Here is a 25,731-nt window from a genome sequence, read left to right as displayed (position 1 = left end):
AACCTATTACCTTATTTTTTTTATTACTTTTATTCATTTTTTTAATTTGAATCCAACGACTCAAGGACAGTCCTTGCACAATACAGGGGATTTTATGCACTGCATGGTAGCTGAGGCCCTTACAAAGAATCAGCATTACAAAAATTATTATTTGCAATGGCAAAAAATAGGCTTCTAGATATACCTTTGTCATTATTGCGAGAACGCATAACATGAAAAGCAATCATAGTCAGTACTAACATTCATCACAAGTCATATCAGATCAGAAAGTGAATGGAATAACAGAATTTGAACGTCCAAACTTAAATAAACAGAGGCTACAACAACAAACTCAGATAAGTCAACATTGTTTCCTTCAAAGAAAAAAACAGAACAAAACCAAAGGCAGCAAAAAATGAATCTAGTCGCCAGCAATCGATAATGGCAAAAGCGCTTACAGCTTGTCTTCATATTCAGAGAGGGGGGTCATCTGTTCCTTCAAACCCTTCCTCTTCCTAATATCCAAAACAAGTTGTGAAGCCTGGGATCCCGGCTCCAATGGATCAGATGACATCATGTCCCAGTGATCAAACACACATTGAGGGAATGCCTGTCCAGAGGTTGCAGCTCTCAAAGTGCTGGAAAATCCAAAAGACTCAACGACCGGGAGGTATGCCTTGATGTTATAAAGTGGGGTACCAGGTCTCTGCATCTCCTCAAAAACGTGACCACGTTTCTGGTTAAGAACACTGTAAATACCACCAAGTGCCTGTTCAGGAGCTTGGATTTCCACCAAGTAGACAGGCTCAAGAAGCCTTGGTTTGGCTGTAAGCTGGGATGCATAAATGACCCTTCTAGCAGTTGGAATAACCTGGCCACCACCTCTGTGGATAGCATCGGCATGAAGAACCACATCACAAACTTCAAAGCAAATGCCCCTCATGTTTTCTTCAGCCAATGCACCTTCCTTTGATGCCCACTGGAACCCAGCAACAACTGAATCCTTAATTTCATTCAAGTACTGAACTCCCTTGCACATATCCACAACCATGTTAGGACCAATGGTCTCAGGACCAAAACACCAGATTTTCTTGGCAAGATCCTTGTCCCAACCAAATTCCTCAGACAGAATCTTAGAACGAACCTTAGGATCATCCCTTGGACCAATACGACCATCATCAATTGCCTCAGCAAGACCTTCCTCCAATGGCCGGGCTTCCATATAGAGACGATTGTGTTTGTTTGGAGACTTGCTCATAACAGTACGGCAGGACTTCTCAAGGACAGTCTCACGGAAGGACACAACAGGATCAGATTTGATAATCTCAGCACCACCCATGAAATCATCCTGCAAATCCTTCAAACAGATCTCAAGATGGAGTTCTCCTGCACCGGCAATGATATGCTCTCCAGATTCCTCCATGGAACAGACAACCATGGGATCTGACTTGGCCAACCGTTTAAGACCTTCAACAAGCTTAGGGAGATCAGATGCAACTTTGCACTGTACAGCCACACGAACCACAGGTGAGACGGAGAACTTCATAGCACGGATAGGATGGGCATCAACTTCCTTCTCGTTTGTCAAGGTAGCATTCTTGGTGATATACTGATCCAAACCAACCATGGCGACCGTATTGCCACAAGGCACATCCTCTACAGTTTCCTGCTTCTTTCCCATCCAAATAACAGTCCTTTGTACACTCTTCACATACAAGTCTTTCTTCTCACCAGGGACATAGTTAGGACCCATGATCCTGACCTTCAAACCAGTTGCAACCTTGCCAGAGAACACACGACCAAAAGCAAAGAATCTACCCTTATCCGACGCAGGAATCATCTTAGATACATAGAGCATGAGAGGGCCCTCGGGATCACAGTTCCTGATGGCATTAGCATAAGCATCATCAAGGGGACCCTCATACAAGTTCTCAACACGGTACTTTTGGGCCGTGGCAGGAGAGGGAAGGTGAAAGATCATCATTTCCAGAAGAGCACTACTTGCAGGGAGCCAGGTCTGCATCACACGCTTCATCAATGCCTTACCCATCAACTCCTTTTCTTCCGACTTCATCGTGACACCAAGCTTTTGTAACATAGGCCACAGCTTATCTTTCTCATCATTCATGCAAATGTTGATGATCTGCTTGATGGGTTCATAGCAGAACTGGACAAAACCACGCTTGCAAGTGGGAGAGCCAGTGTTCCTGCTGGTCCACTTCCTTGTAGCAGGGTCAAAGAAGTTCTCACCCCAGAGCCTCTCCATCATCTTTGACTCATCAACTCCGAACTTGGATGCATACATCTTAGCAAAATTTGTCAAGGTAAAAGCCCAACCATGCAAACCAGCAGAGAAAGCAACTGTTCCCTTTTCAGGGTAAACCTGAACATCGCCAAGGAGTGGATCTTCATAGGTAGCCATAATGACATTAGCATTCTCAATCACTTTCTGGAAAGTCTGGTAAGCCTCTTCACCGTCAACCTGAAGCTCAAGGAAGCACCTGTCCATCTTGTTCACAGTCAAGACTGGCCTAATCCTTTCACCCAGGGCTTGTCTAAGCACAGTTTCTGTTTGGACACAAACACCTTCAATGCAGTCTACGACCACAAGTGCACCATCAGTGATACGAAGGGCAGCTGTAACCTCAGATGAGAAATCGACGTGCCCAGGGGAATCAATAAGGTTGATGAGGTATTCATTCCCTTGACGCTCTCCCTTGAAGCTCTTCAAAGCCGCATCAGTCATCTCGTAGTAGAGAGATATACCAGTAGACTTGATTGTAATACCACGCTCAGCTTCATCCTGACGAGTATCTGTCATACGGACATCGCCAGCAACTTCTTGGGCGATAATACCAGCAGCAGCCACAAGAGAGTCGGTAAGGGTTGACTTCCCTGCAAAGTTGAACTGGGATCAGGTCCAGGACAAACACTAATAGTGGTAAAACAATAAGAACTCATTAATCAAACAGATTTAAACTAGAACAATGTGTCCACAATCTCCTCCCATCCACAGGATAAATTCTAATTCGAAGAAAATATAGGCACACAGAAACTCTCAGAACAGAAGAACATACAACCGCTTAGTGATCCCTACAAACAAAATCTTACAAACTGCAAAGAAACCCGACATAATAATGCATGAAGGGAACATATTTTATTAACCAACTCCATCTAACTAAAGTACCTAACATGAGCGAGTGAATAACAACATATAGGAGGACACTCTACATCAAAATTGGTAAACAAACAAGAAGCGCAATAAGAATTAAAAGCAATACCATGATCAACATGGGCAATAACAGACATATTGCGGATGTTATGTTTGAAGTCCATAATACGCCGGAGCTCTTCTGCTGTGAACTTCACCATCTTGACTGATTCTCAAATATTACCAACAACAACAGTATTTCCTGTCCACAAAAAAGCATACATAAATAAATAAAGAAGCAATAAATCAGACATTAATTTAATATCATCAACATAAAATGTCATGTGATTGAGATATTAACAAATTATACTGCAATTTGACATCAGATACATGCATTTTTTAACTTCAAATAATAATAATAATAACAACAACATTTTTTTAAGATTCAGCAGCGGATTCACTATAAAATTAAATTAAAAAAAAAGAATAATGATCCAGGATACAACTCAAAGCATCAGTCGTAAGTAACTTAGAAGTAAGCTGTTACTAAAAATAAACACTGACAAACAACAAGTAATTGGAAAAAAATAAAATAAAGGTCAACGCTAAATCATTTCGTTATCCAGTAAGAAAACGATGACAAAATATAGAGGCTTGTTTGGCAGTGAAGGAAAAACGAATCTGACAGAAAAATGAAGAAACAGCGAACGTAAACGGAGGACAAATACAGATCAAGAAAGAGATAGAATATACGAACTTTCAAAGGCGGCGAGCGAGAGAGACTGCAAATGTCTCAATCCGTAAAAATAGAGAGAAAGGAGTGAACTTTACAACGTAGCTGCGTATATATAGCGTGTGTGTGACAAGACGAGAATATGGTGGCTGCGAGGCATATGCCGTTTTGAAGCCCTTGTCCTCCACGTGTTTGCTCATGCATTGAATCATGATTCCTCCTCTTTTAGGGTTTTTATTTCTGCTTTGGGCTGGGCTGGTTCTTATTAAGCCCAATATTGGCCTCAGCACAACGGTCCCAAACAGACCCTCATAGTAGGAAATTGGGCTCTACGATAGTGCTAGGTAAAGCATGAATTTAATTTTTTAACCCTTTACTAACCTCTACGATGATAAATAATCATTAATTTTTTAATAAAGTTTGTATCTGAACAAGTAATCCAATTGATTTGATCTCTTCCAGTTGAAGCAAGAGTCAAAAGATCATAACTTAGGGGATACGTTTAATTTGAGTGTAAGGGGTGGGTTCGTAGTAAAAAAAAATGATATTAGTTAAGACTATGTTTTGAATTGGTGATATGGTTATACCGTAGGATGTTATTTTAGGATTTTAAAATTTTATTATTTAGGTCTTTTTAATATTTTTATTTTTAAATTTAAGTCAATTATGATATGTATTTTAATATTTTATTTTCATTATAATTGCGATTTAATATCTCTTTTAAGTTAATTTGGGGAAGTAAATTTACCTATTATAAATAGGGAGACCTTTTCATAACTTTCATAAATTCAATTGTTTAATAAAACCCCTCCTTATGATTCCCTTTGAAATTATCTATTAAAATCTCGTTTATAAAATCGTTTAGATTAAAGCATCATCTAATTGAATTTCAAACGTTATTCAAATCTCATTGAGTTATTTCATAAATAAATACTAGCTATATTAGAGCGTAACCTAATCACGTTTGCTTAATAAAATACTAGAACGATAACTAATATTTATTATCTTATCAATCTGCTTTTGCTACGCGCTTCGTTGAGGTAAAATGAAATCATTAATAGATTTGAATGCATTTACAAGCTTGTAAGCTTAAAAGGAAATAATACATTCTGTGAATCTCATTGTCAGTGTCATGACAATACAGAATAAATAAAATAATTGAGCATTTTTAATCCAAATATTTTTTTTAAAGAATACTAATTTTGGGTTGTTCAATCAAGTAATGAAATTTCAATAGAATTCATAATTCTCTCAATGTTTTTTAAAAACTTTTTTGTCATTTGTTATTGTCTAAATATTAAAAAATTAAGACCTCTCTAAATAAAAAAGAAATTAGGAAGTTTCTAATTTTTTATTTCATATTGGGGTGGCTTTGTTTGAGCCCCACAAAATGAAAGTCTCATATACTACTATTCTCAGAGGGAAGTGCCCTTGGTTAACCTATCTCAATTTTCTTTCTTTCTTTTTGATTTTTTAAATAATATATATAGATTTAAAATCATTTCACCAAAAACAACTCATTCTCCTTCTAATGTATGACATTTTTAGAAGATTTTAGACATTTATTATTCTAATCTTTATTGTTATTTTTATTTTAATTATTGTGTAATTGGGTATGTGTTAAGTCTTTTATTTTCAATATAACTGTGATTTTAGTTTCTTTATTTGAGTTAATTTGGGGATGTAAGTTTACTTTTTCATAAATAGATAGGTATTGTCATTATTTTCTCAAGCTTTTGAATTAATAAAAATTATTCCTCTTTATTTACTCTATGGGTTCATTATCCTTAACTATATATTGTTGAGTATTATTGTAAAAAACTCATGTTGTTGAGTATGATGTCATGAGATGTTTTGTTTTTACCCGAAAATTGAAATCTCTCTCACACTTTCTGTGGGTCTAATATGTTCGAGTACCATCGGGATGACGATGAGCTGTAATATTCTAATAACATGAGAGCAAGTTCTTTTTCAAGTTAGGGGACTAATATAAGATGATTGCACATGATGAGTACGGTACATTTTCAAAGTTATAGTTCAATACATGTGTACTTTTAAAACATATGAGAAGAATCATACCCAATATAATATTCCCTTTCTTCCATGATTTTTTTTTTTTGGGCAAGTTTAAGATATTTTCTTTTTTTATTATTTTTAGATTTTTTTTCTAGATATCAAATTTCCCATTTGTTTTTCTTATTTCATTTAAGAGAATTTCATTATATAGCACTATTTCAAATTTACCTATTTTGATAAATATAAAAAAAAATTCAAACCCTAGATTTGTTATATCATACTTTCATTAATAAGATTTCATTCAGACTTCTCAAAAACGTTGTTGTTTTTTTTTTTTTTTCTCTCAATGTTTTCGTTTCGTCACCTTCTCTATCCTTTCACGAATGCTTGTTTAATTTATGACAAAATTTGAAGTCAGTAAATAGCTATAGTTGCACTAAATAGCTGTAGCCTGTATAGGCGTAGTATAAGAAAAGGGCATAGGAAAAGCTAGCTAAGATTAACTAAGAAAAAGGATAACAAGAACTAGATACTGCGAATTTCACGACCAAAAACATCCAACAAAGTCTTAAACAAGATGAGAAGACAAGGACGATAGAAGGGAAACAGCCACCACCACCACAGCCACCGATGGCTGCCACAGAACTAATCTAAGCAACCACTAATTTGCATTTTATTTTGCATTGCGCTGCTGTTACTACAAATTAAGCATCAGCAATCTCAGCAGGACTGCTAGCTGCTAACACCAGCTCAGGGTGAATACTTCCCACATATGTTCCATCCATTGCATTGGGCTGCCCCAGTGACTTCAATGCCAGGTGGGCTGCCTTCTGTCCCGATATCATCATTGCTCCAAATGTTGGTCCCTGCATTTAGATTAACTATTACATCACTTATTGTCGAAACAAAAACACAATGGTTATGAACATACTTTTAACTATGACTCAGTTTTAGCAGTCTTAAATTGAATTTATAGAAATGTGTTTAAGGAACAATTGAGTTGCATTTTCAAAAAATTAAGTCGAAACAGAAACACAACAGTTACAAACAGACTCTAAACTATGAATCGATTTTAGCACTGTCAATTATAGCAGCAGCACAGAAAATCAAAGGCTCTCAAACTAAATGATGTAAATAAACATAATACCATTCTCAGAGCACCATCAATCTCAGCAACTTCCATGCCAGCAACAATCATCCCGGGAACAATTTCTCTAGTCAGCTTCACAATAGCATCCTCAGCAGTATTCATATCAAGAGCCTTCATTCCTGGCACGCTCTCAATCATTCCAATGCTCTTCAACCTCTCACTCCAGTGGCGCCAAATGGCCCATCATGGCCACAGGAGCTCACCACCACCTTAGCCTCCATCACATTAGGGTCCATGCAAGACTGAGAGTCATGATTCATCGACACCAAAGCCCAATTGGTCACTATGCCGCCAACTCTGTTGCCTTTCACAATCAGATCCTCAGCTGCCACAGCGTTGAAGAGCTTGACATTTGGGCGGGCCAAGAGCTTGCTCATGATGGTGGAAGTGAAGAGAGCAGCATGCTTGATGACAACATAGTTGTCTTGCTCATCGTAGTCAATGCCTAGCTCATCAAGAAAGAGGTGGGCTGGCTTGCGCACTACCTTTTATAATCAATCACAAGCAATTCATTTATTAGTATCAACTTCAGAGTTCATTCACATTCAATTGAAGTCAAGGAAGCTAAATTTTAACAAAAGCAGTAAAATCAAATTCTGACTTCTCATTAACCAATTAGTCCATAACATTCATGGCTCTCCATAAACCATAATATTTATTAGTCAAGATATTGATCAAATTTTAGCAGTACCATTGAGTAATTTATGACAAAAACAAAGATGGAATAAACTATTCCAACCCTAATATTTACAGGAAGAAATATGTAGGAGGTCAAAACGAAGAAATATATTATCTTGGGTCTGTAAGATAGTTAAAAATAAAAATTAAAAAAAAGGTCAAAAATATAAAATAAGTAAAGTCCCTGGAGAGAGAAATGAAATAAACAATTATAAAGTTAATTTTCTTGAGGGGCCAGACATAGAGGACCCAACATGAGAGAATAAACTACAAATGAATGATTTTCAATGCAGTAATTTCATGCTTATTTTATTAAAAATAATAAAATAAATTCCCTTCTAATCCAACAGCAAACGCGTTATCTACCATGGCAGAGAAGAGCTGGCCACCGAGCCAGACGCACCTCCAGGGCTAACAGATTGCTCGATGATAGCGACCTGAACGTTAGGGTTTTTGCTAATCTCGTAAGCACAAGAGAGGCCAGCAGAGCCAGCACCCACCACCACCACGTCTGTGTCTGCATGCGTGATCATGTCCGTCATGTACCTGCGTGTCGTTTCACGAGAGACAATGGATTCCTTGATGGCGTCGAACTTGAAAGCGTCCAAATCAGAAGGAGGAGATGAAGCAGAAGCAGACGCAGAAATGGACATGTCGTTTTTACGAGATGATGACGAATATTTGATGCTGGGTTTTTGATAAGGACGAAGCAGTGAAGAAGGTGGTGATGAAATGGGAATCCCGTTGCCATGAAAGCAAGAGTTGTTTCCAAAGGGCTTTGTTGCTGTTGCTAAAGAATAAGATAGAGATGAAGTCAAAGCCGGGGCTGCCATGTTTAATTATTTTTGCTGCTTCAAGGGTTTCACCGTTCGAGAAGAGTGGCAGAAAATTTCTCTGTGCTTGGGCCTTGGGGCGGAAGTTCTGAGGTAAATTTTTTCACTACTTACGAAAGGTGGCGCTCTTTGCTACTTTGCACCTAAAATCCATTTTTGAAGTTACCAAAATAACCCTAACGCAAAATTTTATTCTGTTATACCTTCTAATCTGTGAGCCACATGATATAAATCTAGGTTGATCAAATTTGGTTCGGTCTAAAATGAATTCGGAGTGAATATAGATTTAAATGAGCAAACTCAGAATAAATTTGGAGTAGATATAAATGTAACTTAAAATTTAGATCCATAAAATTTTATTTAATTTTTAAAAGTATTTAACTGTCAATTGTTTATTATTTTTATAGTCAAATTAAATTTATACATAACTTATTAAATTAGTGTCACACTTATAACATATCATATTTACTAGTTTTATATGAAATTCAAAGTTTTCTTCATAATTTTAATTGAGTGAATTATGCATTTCAGTTAATAGCAATATTTTTTTTTCTCAAATATTTGTTGCTCTATTATTTTTCTTCTAGTGTTTTAGAGTGTTTGTGGCTGATTTTGGGTTAATGAATAAAAAATCACAAAACCAAGTTAAGAACAATAAATTTATCTTTTGTCAGGGAGCGGGGTGCCTCGCTTGTTTGGCTCGTGCTGGCTGTTTAGGCTTTTTGTGGAGTGGAGGAGGATTGAGATGGCGGTGGATATGGAGGGAGTCTGACTTCAGGTGCGGAGGGCTGGTGAAACTCGTCTTAAACCTGCAAAACAACCAAAAAAGAGGTCAGAGGTGGAGCCGGGGGTGGCCGGCGACCACACTCCGATGCTCAAGTCAGAGTTGGGTTATCTTAGGTTAGAGAGCTTGCAAGCTCTGGGTAATGGAGGTTTTGAGGTTGAAGAAACCTTGATTTTTTCTGGTGTATCTGTGAACTTAATTGATAAAAATTAAACCTGAGTATTTATATAGAGTACCTCGGTCGCCGTGCCACCTGGCGCTATTTTAGTGGTGTTCCCTGCTGTCATATCAAGAATATTCTTATTTTTCATGCGTATGGCGGCTTAGGCGTTTAAAAAATATACGTGAAGAGCAAGTTTATGGCGTATTCACGTGCTAGGCGTAGTGGAGTGGTCCCGCGTACCTCTGCAATTCTGTTGTAATTTTACAGGCATAGCAGGAAAAGCTGGTGATCCCAACTGTCATAATATCAAACTTTTGGTAGATTCACTGGCATGACAGGCGGTTATCTCCTCTTTTATAGCACGAGATTTCCTACCGATTCCTTATTTTTTGACACGTATTCAACCGATCTTTTTGAGATTCGGGGCTCACATATCTCTTCAAATTTTTACAAAGACTTTTTATATCCTTACATAGTGTATCCGAGGTACCCCCGGAGTACCTAGGGTAGCCGGGATACCTAAGGTACCTGGGGTACCCAAGGTACCTGAGATAAACTAATTTCTCAAATATCTACACGTGGCGCTTCATCATTGGCCTCATGTTTCCTTCCTAAACTTAGAGTAAAATAAGTATAAATTTGTTCATATTCTCTTCTCTTATAATCTATAAAAAAAATTAAAATTGATAAATTTATGATGAATTTTGGAGCAGATCTAAATCTTTTTTTTTTTTTTAGATCTAGATATGGAGCAAAAATTATAGATCCATGTTTGATTTGGTGTAGACACATATCTCAAATTTTCACAGATATGGATTTAAAGTAGGGTAGATCCAACTTATAACTCTCTCATTGCCATCCCTAAGTATCACATAGTATTTAGAGAGAGAAACTTGGGTTGGTGTTGATAAATTTTATAATCAATTGCTACAAATGCCAATGTGCAAGTATACACAACAAGTAATAAAGTGATGAATATTCAAGATCGTCTCCACAGGAATTGATGTTACTCGAAATGTTATAGCAATCACAATAGTACAAATCAACTTAAGGCCGAAGTTAACAATTGTAAATTGAGTTTTATCGTAATTGATGATTGTGAGAGAATAAAGTAAAACAATACCATAATGAAATAAATTAAATTAAATGTGTCTAAGACTCAATTGATATTATGGTAGTTGAATGATCAAACTCTCCTTATAGGCTGACTATTTTTCATCAAGTTAACTCTAGTTGTTACGGCAAGTGCTGCAGCACTGGGCAGAATTAATCTGCATCCTCATCTGTCGCATTTTGGAACTCTCATACCCTTAAATACACTAGCAATGACCAGTTGCTAATCTACTCATGATATGGCTTTATGACCCTTTTTGTCTCTCCACCCTACAAGGTGAGCACCTATGTCTAGTGTGTCACAAATCTTAAGTTCAAGTATTGCCCTTATGAGATTCAAGATAACTTAATCCAAGAAACTTAACTTAAGATCAAGTAATACTCTAATAATATCCGCTAAGACATGCTCTTTTTCTGCTCTATCTTAATTGGAACTATTAAATGGGTGGTCAACCGAAATAACAGTTATATTAATAATAACTACTAGAGTAAAGTGCTACAACAATGACATAACAATACATAAGAACAGTCAAGAACCCATTGGATTGTTCGTCACTCAACTACAAGCAAATCTAGTTTATATTCGGAATGAGAAAAATAAACATAAATATATTGTTCACAGGATACATCAGAACAATCAAAGAAAGAAGAAAAGTAAAAGTTGAGAACAGCGAAAAGCAAATCCAAATAACTCTATTGGAATCCTCAATTCTGCTGAAGCCGTCTCCTTTTTTTTCCAATCTTCTTCTCCTTTTTTCTCCAATGAATTACTGATAATCCTCTTACCGCCTCTCTATGTGGTGCGCGCCCCCTTTTTATACTGCAAACTAGGGTAAACAAAAGTTCGTGGGCGTGCATGAGTTAAATTAGGAAACATGCAGATTGCGATTCTGCATCTGGCTCGCGCCTAAGTTTTCTCCCGCATTGCTCCCAGATTGCTACAACATTGGTTGCTCTAACATCAGCTACAACACTGCACTATTCCTGATTGTACTTTACTTCTTTTGCGACCATCTTCTTTCCTCCTCTTGCTCATCTAATGTCTCAACATCCCTTCATAAATTAAGATGAGAGAGTGAGTCAGTCATGATGTGCTCATAATTTATCTATTATTTTAATGCTTCCATAACTTAATTTTATGTTAAATTATATTTTATTATGTTAATTTTATCTTAATTTTTATGTTTTGTTATTTTAGGTACAATATGGGATTAAAGAAGAATAAAATCATAACATTCAGGAGAAAATCAACTTGAAGGAATAAAAAAGGGAAAGCAATAAAGAAAATCAATTGTAACAAATTACAAAGAATTTATTTTAATTAATCATTAAGCATGCATGCACGTGGGGAAGCATTGAAGAATTTATTTACAAAGAAGATATGGCATGCACGTGATGGGCTTTGGCTTTGCAAATTGGCCCATTAAATTTTACAAGTTGAGCGTGCATGGGCTTAAAAGTGGCGGCTTAGCTTTTGTTTTTTTTTTTTTTTTTTTCCATGTATAAATGCTATACTTGCGGGAGAATGAAAGGAAAGAAGTCAACAGCACAAGAAGAATTGAAGCCACGAGAAAAAGAAAATAGAGAGCAGCAACCGGAAGTCTTGAACAAAACCGAGAGCAATAGGAATAATTTGGAGCAGGAGAAAGACGCATTAATTCTTGAGTTTTTTTTTCTCTTTTCTATTATCTTGTTTGAATGTTTCCAATCAAATTAATGGATTCTCTTTATATTCCCATGAGCTAATTTATTTTACTAGGACTACGATGTAACCTAACTATGAAGATTTAATTCCATAAATTTAGTTTTAATTTATTATTCCATAGTTGAGTGTTCATTATTGTGTTTAATGCTTTTAAATATCTGGCCAATGTTTGAATGATTTGAGGATACATAATGAGACCGAGAGGAGATTTATGTATTTTTACTTTGTGTAATGGATGCCATGAATTGAACGAAAGATAGATATGTGCCAACGTGATTCGTGCAGTTTTTTCTAAGAATTTCCATAGAGCTTAATGAATCTTTGCATATTTAAATTCACATAAAGATATAGTGGGTTGATATGTGGAGATATTTTTTATATTACTCGAGAGAGGATATTGAATAAATTAGAGAAATTCACTGTCAACATGGGTAATAAACTTTAATAGCATGGATAGAGGATTAAATTGGATTGGTTATGGTGAAATCGGATGTCCTAGTGTCTTAATCTCTTGGTGATTTCTATTACTGCCTGCATCTTTATTTAATTTTTAGATAATTTAATTTATTTTAATTTTAAATCTAAATTCGCTTATTTGATTGTTCAAATAAATTAGGGTTAGAATAATTTCGGTAACTAATAGGATATACAATCTATGTGGGACGATACTTTACTCTTCATTGTATTACTTGTGCCGACTAGTACACTTGCTAATTTACGCATCAAGTCACAATTGACAGTGGCATACTCATGTAACATTAATTAATTTTATTTAACTTTCTGCTATCATGCTCTCTTCCTCTTGATCCTAAATTGCAGAAACTAAGGTTGTGTTTGTTTTTTTTTATCTGAAATCTGAATAAGTCTTAATTTAGCTAAAATTTGAATAGGTCTGAATGACATGTTTATTTTTTCTTTTTCAATATCTAAAAAGAAAAACTTAAAAGCTAATAGTTTGACATAATATCTTTTTAAGTGGTGCATATATTTGTTCTTCACAATTTATAATTTTAACAGGTCGATTAGTTTGGTAACTTTAAAAAAAATACTATTATTGTTGATCTTAATTTAATTTTTAATGAAAGATGTAATTATAACATCAAATTTTATTATAAAGTCAACACTGTTATTTTATTTTGATTCATCATAATTGACATAATTTGATTTGTTCAATATTTCAGTTTAGTTAATGTTATTATGTGAATAAAAATTTAAAGCAATTAAAAAAATAACTTCAAGAATAATACGAAAATATAAGGTTTATACATAATATTAGAAATACATGAATTGTTAAGGGTATTTTTTATATTTGAAATTAAAATTTTCCATTTAGATTTCAGACTTCAGATAAAAGTGGACTTTTTCTATTTTTCTATTCAGATAAAATTGTCTGGTAATAAGTGATAAGTTAAAAAAAATCTAAAATAAACAAATGTCTAAAAAAAGTTAAATTCAGACTTCAGACTTCAGACTAAAAAACAAACAGCACCTAAGTCATTTTATTATTATTAGCGGGACGTCCTCTCCTTAAATGATGTGTTTACTTCATGGAATGGGGGATGTGAATGAAGGAATGAGAATGAAACCATGTTTACTTGACAAAATGTAATTTGGGAATAAGAATAAAATGTGTGGGTCCCACACAATTTGGGAATAAGGAATGTGAATCTCATTCCCATGGGGGGTTGAAAATGAAAATTAGGAAATGGGAATGAAATATATGTTTATTTTTGTATCCCCCTATTTTTTTCATATTTCCCAAATTACTCTCATTCAAATCACAATTAATTTTATTATTTTAAATGTCATTAATAATAATAAATAAATTTTATTAACTTTATTATTTTAGTTATTATTAATAATTTTTATTATTTTTATTAATAAAAATAATAATAACAATAATTAATAATAACTAAAATAATAACGTTAATAAAATTTAATAATAATAATAATGTAATTTTCATTATCTAGATATATTATTATAAAAATGATATTAATTAAAATAATAATAATAATAAATGTTAATAATGATAATATTAATAACAATAATTAATAGTAACTAAAATAATAAAGTTAATAAAATTTAGTAATAATAATAATAATAATAATAATAATAATAATAATAATAAATGTTAATAATGATAATATTAATAAAAATAATATTAACAGTAATTAATAATAACTAAAATAATAAAGTTAATAAAATTTAATAATAATATTATTATTATTATTATTAAATGTTAATAATGATAATATTAATAAAAATAAAAATAAAAATAATTAATAATAACTAAAATAATAAATTTAATAAAATTTAATAATAATAATAATAATAAATGTTAATAATGATAATATTAATAAAAATAATATTAACAATAATTAATAATACACATTATTATTATTAAATTTTATTAACTTTATTATTTTAGTTATTATTAATTATTGTTAATATTATTTTATTAATAATAATAATAATAATAATAATAATAATAATAGTAATAATAACAACAATAATGATAATATTGTTAATAATGATAAATTAATTATTTTTATTTATTATTAATACTATGGGTATTTTAGTAAATTGATTCTCATTCTCATTTATTTTGCCAAATAAACACATAAATGGCATTGTCGCACATTCCCATTCCCATTTAGTTTTGCCAAGTAAACATTGAAATCTCATTTCCATTTCAGCCCATTCGCATTCCCAGTCCATTTTCATTCAACCACATTCCCATTTTATGAAGTAAATGCACCAAAAGTGATTTCATTTAGGTGGGTCTTCTTTAAAGATTTTTTTTATATATTATAATTACAACTCTACTTATACTTACAATAAAAAATCGATCAAGATTCTCCTTGATAATTTCATTATGGCACAGCCCGAATTTCTTGTACCCTCACATAACACCAAAAAAATATTTAATTTACTATAAATTATGTGAAACAACTATACCCATATCCGATTTTATTAAGAGGGGACTTGAGTGCATGTGTTGTCGCCCATTGGCGGTCTTCTTTGAGTTGGATATTCTAAGTTCATATTTTAGAATGTTGGCACATGAGTGAGTAGCAGATTTGATAAAGAGAAATCAATTAGGTAAATAATTTATTAAGTTTGTCCAATTGATAATAGAAGGAAAGCATTTTTTATTCTTTGTGCCACGTTCACCTAACCTCGTATTAGATAGTGATTCTGTTTTAACCTCGTACACATCAATGCACATCACATCACCCATAGATTATTAATGGTGGGACGAACCCGAATAATTTTTATTTTCTCCTTACCTCCAGTCAGCTGCTATAAGATTCATGTCGTTACCAACCCGACTACACCCTTGGGAGCTTATGAACGTATATTATAGTCTTATAGACTATATCAATTTTAGGCTGCATTTACTTACCAGATTTAGGAATGGAAATCTAGAATCAGAATGAAACCCACATTTACTTAATAAAATAAGGGGAGGAATGAGATTCATTTTGGTGTACCCCACAATACTTTGGGAATTTGATTCCCAAGGGGAGACTTGGGAATCAGACTCTCATTTTTAGCATTTCCCTTGCTGCCCGCATTAACATTTTTATTATTTTAGAAATACCCTCACTTTAGATAAAAATAAAAAATTAAAAGCGAAAAATAAAAAAAAATCCCTAAAACCTAAACTTTCTCGCTCGTGCCTCCCAATCGAATGCCATTGGAGCTGCTTCCATCATCACCGTGGCCATCCACCATCTTTGCCACCGTGGTCCGTCGACTGTGGACAGCTGCTAGTTGCTAGTTTCGTCTCCGTTGGGCCGTGTCGATTTCGTCTTCGATTTCGTCTCTGATGGCAACGGTTTTGATATGATGATGTTGCTGCTGCTAACGATGATGATTGTTGTTGTTGTTATTGTTGATGACGATGAAAATTTCGATTTTGATTATTTTTTTTTTTGGGAAATGAATTATTTTTGTTGATGGTGATTACTTGGGAAATAGATTAATTTGATGATGATTATTATCATTATTTTGGAAATGTATTATTTTGTTGATGATGATGAATCCAATTATGATTCTTATTATTAATTTTATTATTATTATTAATGATAAATTGTAATTAATTATTATACTAAAAACATATGAATATAATTAATTAAGATATTAATAGTAATTTTAATAATAATAATAATAGTTATTATTATAATTAACTAAAGACATTTTAGTAATTTGAAACAATTCAATTTATTCTGATTTCGATTCCAAAATAAAATAAACATATTAATGGGATTCCAATCATTCCAACTCCAGTTCTTACGACTCAAGTAAACAATTTATTTCGATTTTCATTTCTCATTCCCATTCCAGCCTATTTCGATTTTAACCCATTTTGATTCCAACCTATTCGAATTTCTAGCAAGTAAACACAGTATGTATTCAAAATATATGTAAGTTCCCCTTTTTTTTTTTTTGAGCTCATCATTCCAGCTCATTCTCATTTCAACTCATTCCGATTACTGATAAATAAACGTAACATATATTCAGAATATCTGTAAGTTTTTTTTTTTTTTTTTGTGGAGCTCATCATTCCCACGATTTGATCACAATCACAGATTTTCCTTTCCTATTTTCTTAAATAAAAGCACATTGTGCTTCAAATGAAAAAGAAAAAAAGAAAAAAATACTTATACAAACTAAAACCGCGTTGAAAGGTTTGATAGTGACAAATTCTCTCCCCGCAATGAACAATTCTTCTCTTTCACAATATTCCTCCTCTTGATTCTAATCCAGCAACTGGCAAATGTTCAGTCAAGAATAGATTCTGTTAATATCAAAACTCAGGACTCATAATCCCAAGTATTAGTGAAGTAATCTTTCAAGATCATACAGTGCACTGTTACCGCACATCTAAAGAACAGTGGTACGATACATAGCTTAAGCAGATCAATATCAGAATAAGATCATTTCGATTTCTTTTTCTTAGATGGTTTTTCCCCAGATGCTGCAATATACTCTTCGGGGTTGATATTCTCAGCAAACTTTTGCTTCCTGAGCTTCTTTGCCTTTTCCTGCAAATCGAACCAACTTGTAACATACATAAACTGAAAAATAAAATATAAATAAAGAAATAAATGCAAATAAAAAAAATTGAAATAAATCTTCAACGTTTCACGTTTGCAATTACCTTTAATGACTTGGCCATGGCTGCCACATCATTTGTCTTATCCTCTGCTTCACAGGAATTCTGCCTCGAGGGTTCCTGCAATAGCCACAAGAAAATTTAAGGAAGGTTATTACCAAAATAATAATAATGACGAAAAAAGACAAAAACAAGTTCCTAACATAACATAAAGAACAGCTAATTGGAGAGTCTCAGAATAAAACCTCAGGAGGTATAAATGCAGCGTCTCTTTTTCTTTTGTTTTCGGCTGTTTTTTCTGCCTGCTTCTCCTGCTTCTCTTGCCACTTTTTTGATTCTTTCTTTCTCTCACTTAGGAAGTATTCCCCAGATTCCAGTAGTTTGTCAATCTGCAAATATAGCCCCAAATATTGCCAATATAGATTATTTAATTTGATCAGGAACAACTATAAGAAAAATTCAAAAGTAAGAATCAGCCAGTGATCCAACTACAGGTTCCAAAAAGTGTGTATACATACATAGATATACATATATATAAAAGAACATCCGCTGATTTAAATCTTGGTATAACAAGTGGAAAACGAAGAGTTTACTAACAGAAATGCATTAGCAACAAGGTGGCAAAGCAATTGTCTCACCTTACTAGGTTGTGGAGGAGGAGGGAAGGGTGTATATGGTTTCTTCTCTTTACTCTTGACCTTCTTTTGTTTAACATTTTTCCTGTAAAATTTCATCACATAATTACAATATGAACAAATAAGAAATGTATAACAGCAAAAATGCTGCAATAGTTCAAAATATCTGTATTTAACATGCACGAATTATCAGTAGATATCATACTTCTTAAATTTAGGGAGAAACCTATCCCAGTTTTCATTTGCAAGAGCTGGATCCTTTTCAAGTTCTTTCTTCACCATTAGAATCTGCATGAAATGGAAAACAACCCACAGGAAAGAGAAAGAAAATCAAGAGTCAGAAAGGTAATGTTAACAGACTTCCAAGTGAAAAGAGAAACAACTACATGTTAGGTTTTAAAAAGAGGACAATATGATGAAGGCAAAAATTTCAAACACCAGCCTATGACCTTGATATGGTATACAGGGTGCATTTTATTCTGCATGCAATCTTCCACTATCCTCCTTACTTGCTTCAAACCCTTAAATGAACCCATAGCAGCAACTGTGTTACCCTATTCAATTACAAAGTCAGCTTTGGCTTTCCACTTCATTTATTGCAATCCAAAATATAAAAAACAAAGCAATTTAATCATAGATTTCAAAGAACAGTAACTATTACCTGAACTAAAATATAGCAGCCTGTCAGTATTTCAAGTGCCTGCATCCAAAGTGGAAGCAAAGCCAGTTACAAGAATTAGACAATTATGCACAGGAATCATGGTCAAGCTGCCGAAGCATCCCCTTCAGCTTTGTTTTTGACTTTTGCCTTTTAATTTTTCTTGGTAATGCAGAATTGGGATTAGCATAGATTTTTCAATAGAATGACAAAATCATAAATCTAAGGAACAGGACACACCTTCAGAGTGGAAGAATTTGGGCCCACAAGATGCTGTCTTCGTTTAACAAAACGTTCCTGCAAACAAGTAGACATACACTGATTTAATCTTCACAAAAGCATGTAGGAATTACCCCAGGACTTCTTTTTGGTGACTTTAATCAGAATTGAACAAGAGAATGACAGGCTATTATCCATGGTGCTGAGTATTTGAATTTTCTAATACTCTAATATATAAGTATAGGATAAATTAGAGCCTACTTTAAATAAAATGAGTATTATTAGCTGATTTGGTTCTCCAGAACATGGAGAGTGACTACATGGGTTTTAGATTTCTACTAGCTTTAGACAAATATGATGTCTCTTTTTGCTTGCATCTTTTTCTCTTTCTTTCTTTTTTTGGATTTCTGACAATTACAAACAAATTTTGCCCCATAAATCTAAAATTCTCTCAAACCTAAGAATCCTAACTCCCATCTGCAACTACCTACGGCATTCCCCTTTCTGATCTATTTCAATAACCATCACAAAAGTTGTTTGAAATGTTATCGCTAGATGCATTAATTCTTGGAATTACGATGATTCTTCTTTTGCCCACCAACGGCTTAATAGCAAGTTTATTGAACTAACAATCCATAAATTCCTTACTTGGTCTTCGTACAAAGCTACATAAATAATCAAACCACTTCATCCGATATCTTCTCGGCTTTTTCAGCAAGTATGATTATCGTATTATACCAACAGCATCAAATGATTTTAAGTGATACAAACCTTATTGCGGACCAAGTTGCCAATCTTGATGATGTCACACTGCATTTCATCATCAAGTATTTTGATTGCCTGTGATATGAGAAGAGTGTGAAACATCGAATTATAATAATCAATACAAAAAATTCCCAAATGAGAGATCTGCCCATGAAAAAACCCAGGATCATTAACTTCCCTAGCAATGAGTTAAAAAAGCAAGTTGCATTAAATTCATTCAGCATTGATGGAACTAATACGCCCAATCTACTGACACAAAAACCTCTCCCCCAAATATTTTATTAAAAGGTTTAAAACAAAATAAGTGAAAACCAAAGCACAGCAAAATTAGAAAATATACCTGAGGTGCAGGGACACTTCTCGACAAAAGCCTAATGAGATCCCTAGCTTTGACAATAATATAAGGATCCCTGGTTTTCCTTGTTGTGGAGACAGTCATGGAACCCTCAACCTGATGTGCAAAAAAGATGGCAGAAAGGGAAATGCAAGTTATAGATAGAAAAGATTTCAGAAACCAAGCAAACATATATTTTAGGAAGTACAGTCAACGTCAAAGGTATTTCATACAGACTATTAAATACAAAAATAAATGGAACAAGCAATCAAAAAGCTACACTTCGAGAAAGGCTACCAGTTTAAACTAGATAAATACAAACTAGTAAATTAAATTGAGCAGCTCTGTCTAGTGGTAGATAACTCAATAAAGATAGATTGTGTAGCTTTAGGCCCTTGAGTGCCAAACCCAGATTCTTATAAGCTCCAAAATGTTAAAAAAACTGATTAGCAGAAACAAAAATTACCTTTATCCTTCGAAGACTTCAATTGAAAAGGAAAAAACGAGGGGCTTATTTGAGATCTTTTTATTTTTCTCTTTAATAGCTGTTATTTTCCATACCCTAAATAAATTCAATGCAGAGAAGTAAACTACAGATTCTTATCTGAATATGGCAATCACGAAACCAAGCCCTCATCAGCTCACAATACCGAAATCATGCACAACCAACCTCATTCAATATGAGCAATCAATTTATATGACCACTCAACCACAAATGTTCGACTAATCAAATCTTGATGAATGAACTTACCAGATTTAGCTCACAAGAAACACCATATTCTTTCAAAGCACCTTTCACCATAGGCCAAGCCTCTTGCAAGTATTTCTCTGTAACAAACAAACAGTTGCACACAAACAAACCGAAAGCACCCAGTAAGTGCTTACTCCATAAGCACTTTGAATTATCTCAAACCAAACAAGACATAAAGGCAAGGATTGCACCTCTGTATTGGGGGAAGAGAGTAGAGAAGGAGCTGACTTCGAGCATGCCTCCTTCGTTCCAAAAAGGATCAAATTTCTCAACTTTCCAGTGATCGATATTCGGATCCTCATCCCACGGCTTCGGCTTGTCATGCTTTCCTTTGTGTTTCTTGTTCACCGTCTTTTCCATGTTCTCTCCCATCACCAGACCTTTTACGGCGTCGTCTTGACAAAAGAAGAGGAAGAACCAATCCAAAAAACCACAATTACAACACTAAGAAAGATTGTGGCGGCAACTACCGTTTTGGTGCCGTTTGAGTTATGAATTAGGGCAAGTGATGAGAAACATTCTGGTGACAGCGGAGATTTTAATTCCCAAATTGCAACGGTGTCGTTAGTGTTTTCAAACTGGTTTTAAATTTTTGTTATTTAATTTCCATACCCTTCCCGGATCCGGGTTTCATTTAATCCATCGCAACCTCGGAAAACCCGAGACCCGGAATCAACCCCGTAAATCCCCTAATAAGACCCTTTTTTCGATATTAGACGCTGATAATTTAACAAAATTGCCGCTTAATATATCTTCATGTTACTTAAGTAACTAAATAATTTTTATTAGGTAAGTGAAAAAAATTAAAAAAAAACCATAAAAAAGATTAAAAGACGAGTGAGTGACTGGACGTCGAATCAGCGGCTGTGCAACCGAGATTGACATTATCATTAATGTCATGGCACAACACTCTCTCCTTTTATAGCTTGCAGCTAGTGGCAAAAACAAACACAATTATTAAGAGTTTACTTCGTTATTGTTATAAATTAGGAACTTCGTTAATATTGTTATAGAATATGAACCTCGTTAATATGAATTTAGGCAGATGATTGTTGGTTTAGAAGTGATGCGATAAAATGAGAAGTTGACAGAATTAGCATGTGAATACAAAGAAAAACATGAGAGAGAGAAGATAATAAGGAAGGAGTAATCGTCGAAGCATACATGACTTTCATCTCTTTCATTTATATAGTGTAAATATAATAAGGGATGTGTCATTTGTCATTACATGAAGTAGTGGAAGACATCATTATTATACACACACTTGAAATGGTAGAAATCCACATGTATTCCACAACACTCATCCTTGAATTCACCATTTATTTAATTAAATATGCTTAATACTGCCTCGTTAAAAACCTTTGCCAGTAAAAACCCAATGGGAAAACCTGGTCAAAACGAAAAAAGAGTACAATGCACATATGTTCATATTATGCTCCTCCACATTAGTGCTCCTTATGATGAGTACTCCTTATGATGAGTACTCCTCCTGATGAATACTCCTCCTGATGGTAAGATGTATTAATGTGATAGTTTATTGAAACAACGCATGCCGATGCTATATACAATTTTCTCAAATGTAGATGTAGGTAAAGTTTTTGTAAATATATTTGCTAAATTATCCATGGAACATATCTGTTTGATATCAATCTTTTTGTTCTGTTGGAGCTCATGAGTGTAGAAGAATTTTGGTGAAATATGTTTTATTATGTCCCCTTTAATATATCTTCCTCTGAGTTAAGCTATACATGCAACATTATCTTTATACATCATTGTTGGGATATCTGAATTTGAAGATATTCTACACATATTTTGAATATGATGGATTACAAATCGCAACCATATGCATTCTCTATTTGTTTCATGTAGTGCAAGAATTTCAGAATGCTTGGAGGATGTTGCAACGAGAGTCTATTTTGTAGACTTCCAAGAAATCGTTGTACCATTAAAAGTGAAAACATATCTCATTTGTGAACGAGCTTTATGGGGATAAGATAAATAACCTGCATTAGTATAACCAACAATACCTAGATTTTTTTTAGTTCATTAAAATAAAATAAACTCAAATCAATTGTTCGTCGAAGATAACAAAAATGTGTTTGACACCATTCCAATGTCTTCTAGTTGGTTCAGAGCTAAATTGAGCTGACATATTAACAGAAAATGCTATGTCTGGTCTAGTATATTGTGTTAAATACATCAGAGCACCAATTATATTTAGATATGGTACTTCGGGACCAAGTATATGTTCATCATCTTCTTTAGGACGGAATGGATCTTTTTTAGAATCAATAGACTGGACTACTATTGGGGTACTCAATGGGTAAGCTTTATCCATGTTGAAACATTTTAAAATTTTATCAGTATAAGTTGACTGATGGATAAAAATACCATTAGGTTTGTGCTCGGTCTGCAACCCGAGACAATACCTAAGGGCCCGTTCAGTATTATTTTTTAGTTAGTATTTTCTTAAAACAAAAATAAGAATGAAAATAGTGTTTTGCAGTTGCTGAATTTCGAATTAAAATATGCGTCTGGTATCATTTTTTGTATCCTATATTTTAAAACTGAAAACAATAATATGCGTTCGGTAGACATAATTGAAAATGATAAAAACAGTGAATATGCGTTCAGTAGTACTATTTTCAAAAATAATTTTTACTAAATATTAAGTCATACTTATGGTTAGAAAATAATTGTTTAACTAATAAATACACAAACATACCATAAATAATTTAGTATTAGCATTAATAAAAAAAAAGTTTTACTTTGTCATTGTCTTTACATTATAATTAAAAGATATATTACAACACCTATGATTGATACGCTATCAATGAACCCTCGAACTGATAGCTCTGGTAGAAAGATCTTGTTCTCCAACAATTCAATGATCTATGAAGATGACAACCACAGCAACATCATCAAGATAAAACCACCTATCCCCCTTATCAATCTTCTTAAGCTTGTTATAATCCATCTGCCTTTTCTTTGCCACCGTATTTAAAGTTGTTTTAAGAAGTCGGCTGGCAACTCCTTGACATTGAAAAAAAAAATTTCGAAAACAAGTGAGTGCCATGAAGAGAAAAGATGAAACACAGACCAGATGCATTTAAAGATAATACATACAACTTGTGGGCAACTATAACAAGTAATACAAACGTATTATGTTCTAGAATGTCTTTATATCTTCTATATTTATTGTGAAAAAGATTTGCTTGTCCATGAGTCAAAATAGCCAATTAAACTTCCACAATTGCAAAAAAAGCACTTCTAAGAATATCTTCCGAAATGGTTCCATTTTCTTGAGCAAACCTTGTAAAATAATAAGGCAGTAGTTCGTGATGCCCAATTAACTACTGTTGAGTGTTAGAAAATGCATATTTATAAAGGAGAAAACCGTCATTTTACATTTTAAGTCTTACTAACAACCCTTACTTTTATATATTTAACCTTCTTGTGATTTAATTACATGTGTTTTATTTTAATTAAGTATTTTATGTATTTTAGGGGCATTATAGTCATTTCACAATAAATGAGAGATCAGACGGCAAAACGGACATCACTTTTGAACTCAGGACGGTCGAAAACCTTAGGAGGAGCATAAAAGGAAAAATGGCACTATTCACATGTACGGTACTATTCACGTGTACGGTACTGTATACGTTACTGTTCACGACACTGTTCACATAGACGGATGATGACGTGGCATTGACCGATGATGTGGCATTGACTGATGAGGTGTCACGATCCTGTTGGACTAAAATTCTTATGTACTGTTGATGGTGACGTGGCAGCATATCAGTGGACGAAAAATCTCGCGTACGGTGCATGCATCACACAGGATTATTTTCAACCAAACCGCGTTACTGTTCATCCGGGTCAAACCGTGTTACTGTTCATCCGCGTGGTCAAACGTGGACTGTTGACTGATGACGTGGCGCAATCCTGAGCGTCCAAACTGTTTTTAATCCGATGGCCATGATTTACTCCATGTATCTATAAAAAGGGGGCCTCCCCCCCTAATTTGATATCGCTGAATCCATTTTTGGGATCCATTTTCTGTAATTCCCTCTCCATCTTGTATTTTCTTCGTATTTTAATAAATTCCTATTTTGCCCCTAGTTCAACTATGAGTGGCTAATTTTCTTTCAAGCTTGGGTTGAAGGTGAAGTCTCAACATGTGTCATGGGCTTAATTTGGTAAATTTATTTTCTCTTCCCCTCTAATTTTTGTGGATGTTTTGACTTCTCGTCGACAAATAATAATAGTCTTGTCTAGATACCGCCTTGGTTACACCGGCTCTCTAGTATAAGGTTATTATTATTTGGCACGATAAGCCCTTAGCACCATATTGATTAGAGCGTGGTTCATGAGGTGTGGATTCCCCCCTCATGATTTAATTGGCATTAATACGGATTATTTAGCCCATGATGCATGTTGATACGGATCCAGATACCCAAGTACGTCAATTTAATAGATTTTCTCTTCAATTTATTCTCTCCATTGCAATTCCAATTTTAGAATTTATTCTCGCCATTTTAATTTAAGTATTAGCATATTCCAAATCATTTCCACCATAAATCCAACTACCCATTTACAAAATTAATTTTATATATAATTAAAATCCACCTCCTCGTGGGATCGACACTCGTCACCATTAGTCTATACTACAATAGATTCGTGCGCTTGCGAGTACATTAAAATTTGCACAACAAGTTTTTGGCGCCGTTGCCGGGGAGGTAAGTAATTTTAATTCATAGAATTAATTTTTGTGAACAATTTCTTTTAATTATTTTCTAGTAATTTTTTTTTATTAAAAAAAAAAGAAAAAAAAATTGAATCTGCATTTAAAGGTTAGTATTTTTTTTTCTTTTTCTCTTCTGTAAAATTCTGTAATTTAATTTTCAATTTATTTTTCTTTGTAATTTTTTTTTTGTTTAT

The 25,731-nt window shown here is 33.9% G+C and overlaps 2 protein-coding genes and 1 pseudogene across 2 annotated transcripts; all 3 read right to left on the bottom strand.

The window, feature by feature from the left end:
- Positions 1-229: 229 nt before the first annotated feature.
- LOC18047203 (elongation factor 2) lies at positions 230-3,990 on the bottom strand. The gene is made up of 3 exons (XM_006441000.2): positions 3,888-3,990; positions 3,261-3,392; positions 230-2,874 (listed from the first exon to the last, which is right to left on the bottom strand). The coding sequence occupies exons 2-3, from the start codon at positions 3,349-3,351 to the stop codon at positions 434-436; spliced, it is 2,532 nt and encodes an 843-aa protein (XP_006441063.1). The 5' UTR covers positions 3,352-3,392; positions 3,888-3,990; the 3' UTR covers positions 230-433.
- A 2,593-nt stretch (positions 3,991-6,583) lies between these two features.
- On the bottom strand, positions 6,584-8,540 carry LOC18046035 (annotated as a pseudogene).
- An 8,216-nt stretch (positions 8,541-16,756) lies between these two features.
- On the bottom strand, positions 16,757-21,486 carry LOC18046034 (KRR1 small subunit processome component homolog). The gene is made up of 12 exons (XM_006440998.2): positions 20,982-21,486; positions 20,791-20,867; positions 20,046-20,156; positions 19,712-19,780; positions 18,962-19,018; positions 18,725-18,763; positions 18,513-18,617; positions 18,269-18,351; positions 18,067-18,148; positions 17,674-17,817; positions 17,474-17,548; positions 16,757-17,357 (listed from the first exon to the last, which is right to left on the bottom strand). Exons 1-12 carry the CDS (start codon positions 21,160-21,162, stop codon positions 17,250-17,252), a joined length of 1,131 nt encoding a protein of 376 aa, XP_006441061.1. The 5' UTR covers positions 21,163-21,486; the 3' UTR covers positions 16,757-17,249.
- Between the last annotated feature and the right edge of the window lie 4,245 nt (positions 21,487-25,731).

The sequence above is a fragment of the Citrus clementina genome, unplaced genomic scaffold (assembly GCF_000493195.1).
Source record: "Citrus clementina cultivar Clemenules unplaced genomic scaffold, Citrus_clementina_v1.0 scaffold_3, whole genome shotgun sequence".
NCBI lineage: Eukaryota > Viridiplantae > Streptophyta > Magnoliopsida > Sapindales > Rutaceae > Citrus > Citrus x clementina.
Note: the sequence above shows the minus strand (reverse complement) of the source record. Positions and strands in the feature narration are given on the sequence as shown.

What these genes read in the sequence shown, in the direction of transcription:
- LOC18046034 (XM_006440998.2), bottom strand. Translation starts at nt 21,162, where the DNA reads ATGGGAGAGAACATGGAAAAGACGGTGAACAAGAAACACAAAGGAAAG. An exon ending in CAAATTCTTCCACTCTGAAG is followed by an intron (nt 18,764 to 18,961) that starts GTGTGTCCTGTT and finishes CTTTGGATGCAG; the next exon opens with GCACTTGAAATACTGACAGG. An exon ending in TTTCTCCCTAAATTTAAGAA is followed by an intron (nt 18,149 to 18,268) that starts GTATGATATCTA and finishes GAAATTTTACAG; the next exon opens with GAAAAATGTTAAACAAAAGA.
- LOC18047203 (XM_006441000.2), bottom strand. Translation starts at nt 3,351, where the DNA reads ATGGTGAAGTTCACAGCAGAAGAGCTCCGGCGTATTATGGACTTCAAA. An exon ending in TATTGCCCATGTTGATCATG is followed by an intron (nt 2,875 to 3,260) that starts GTATTGCTTTTA and finishes TCAACTTTGCAG; the next exon opens with GGAAGTCAACCCTTACCGAC.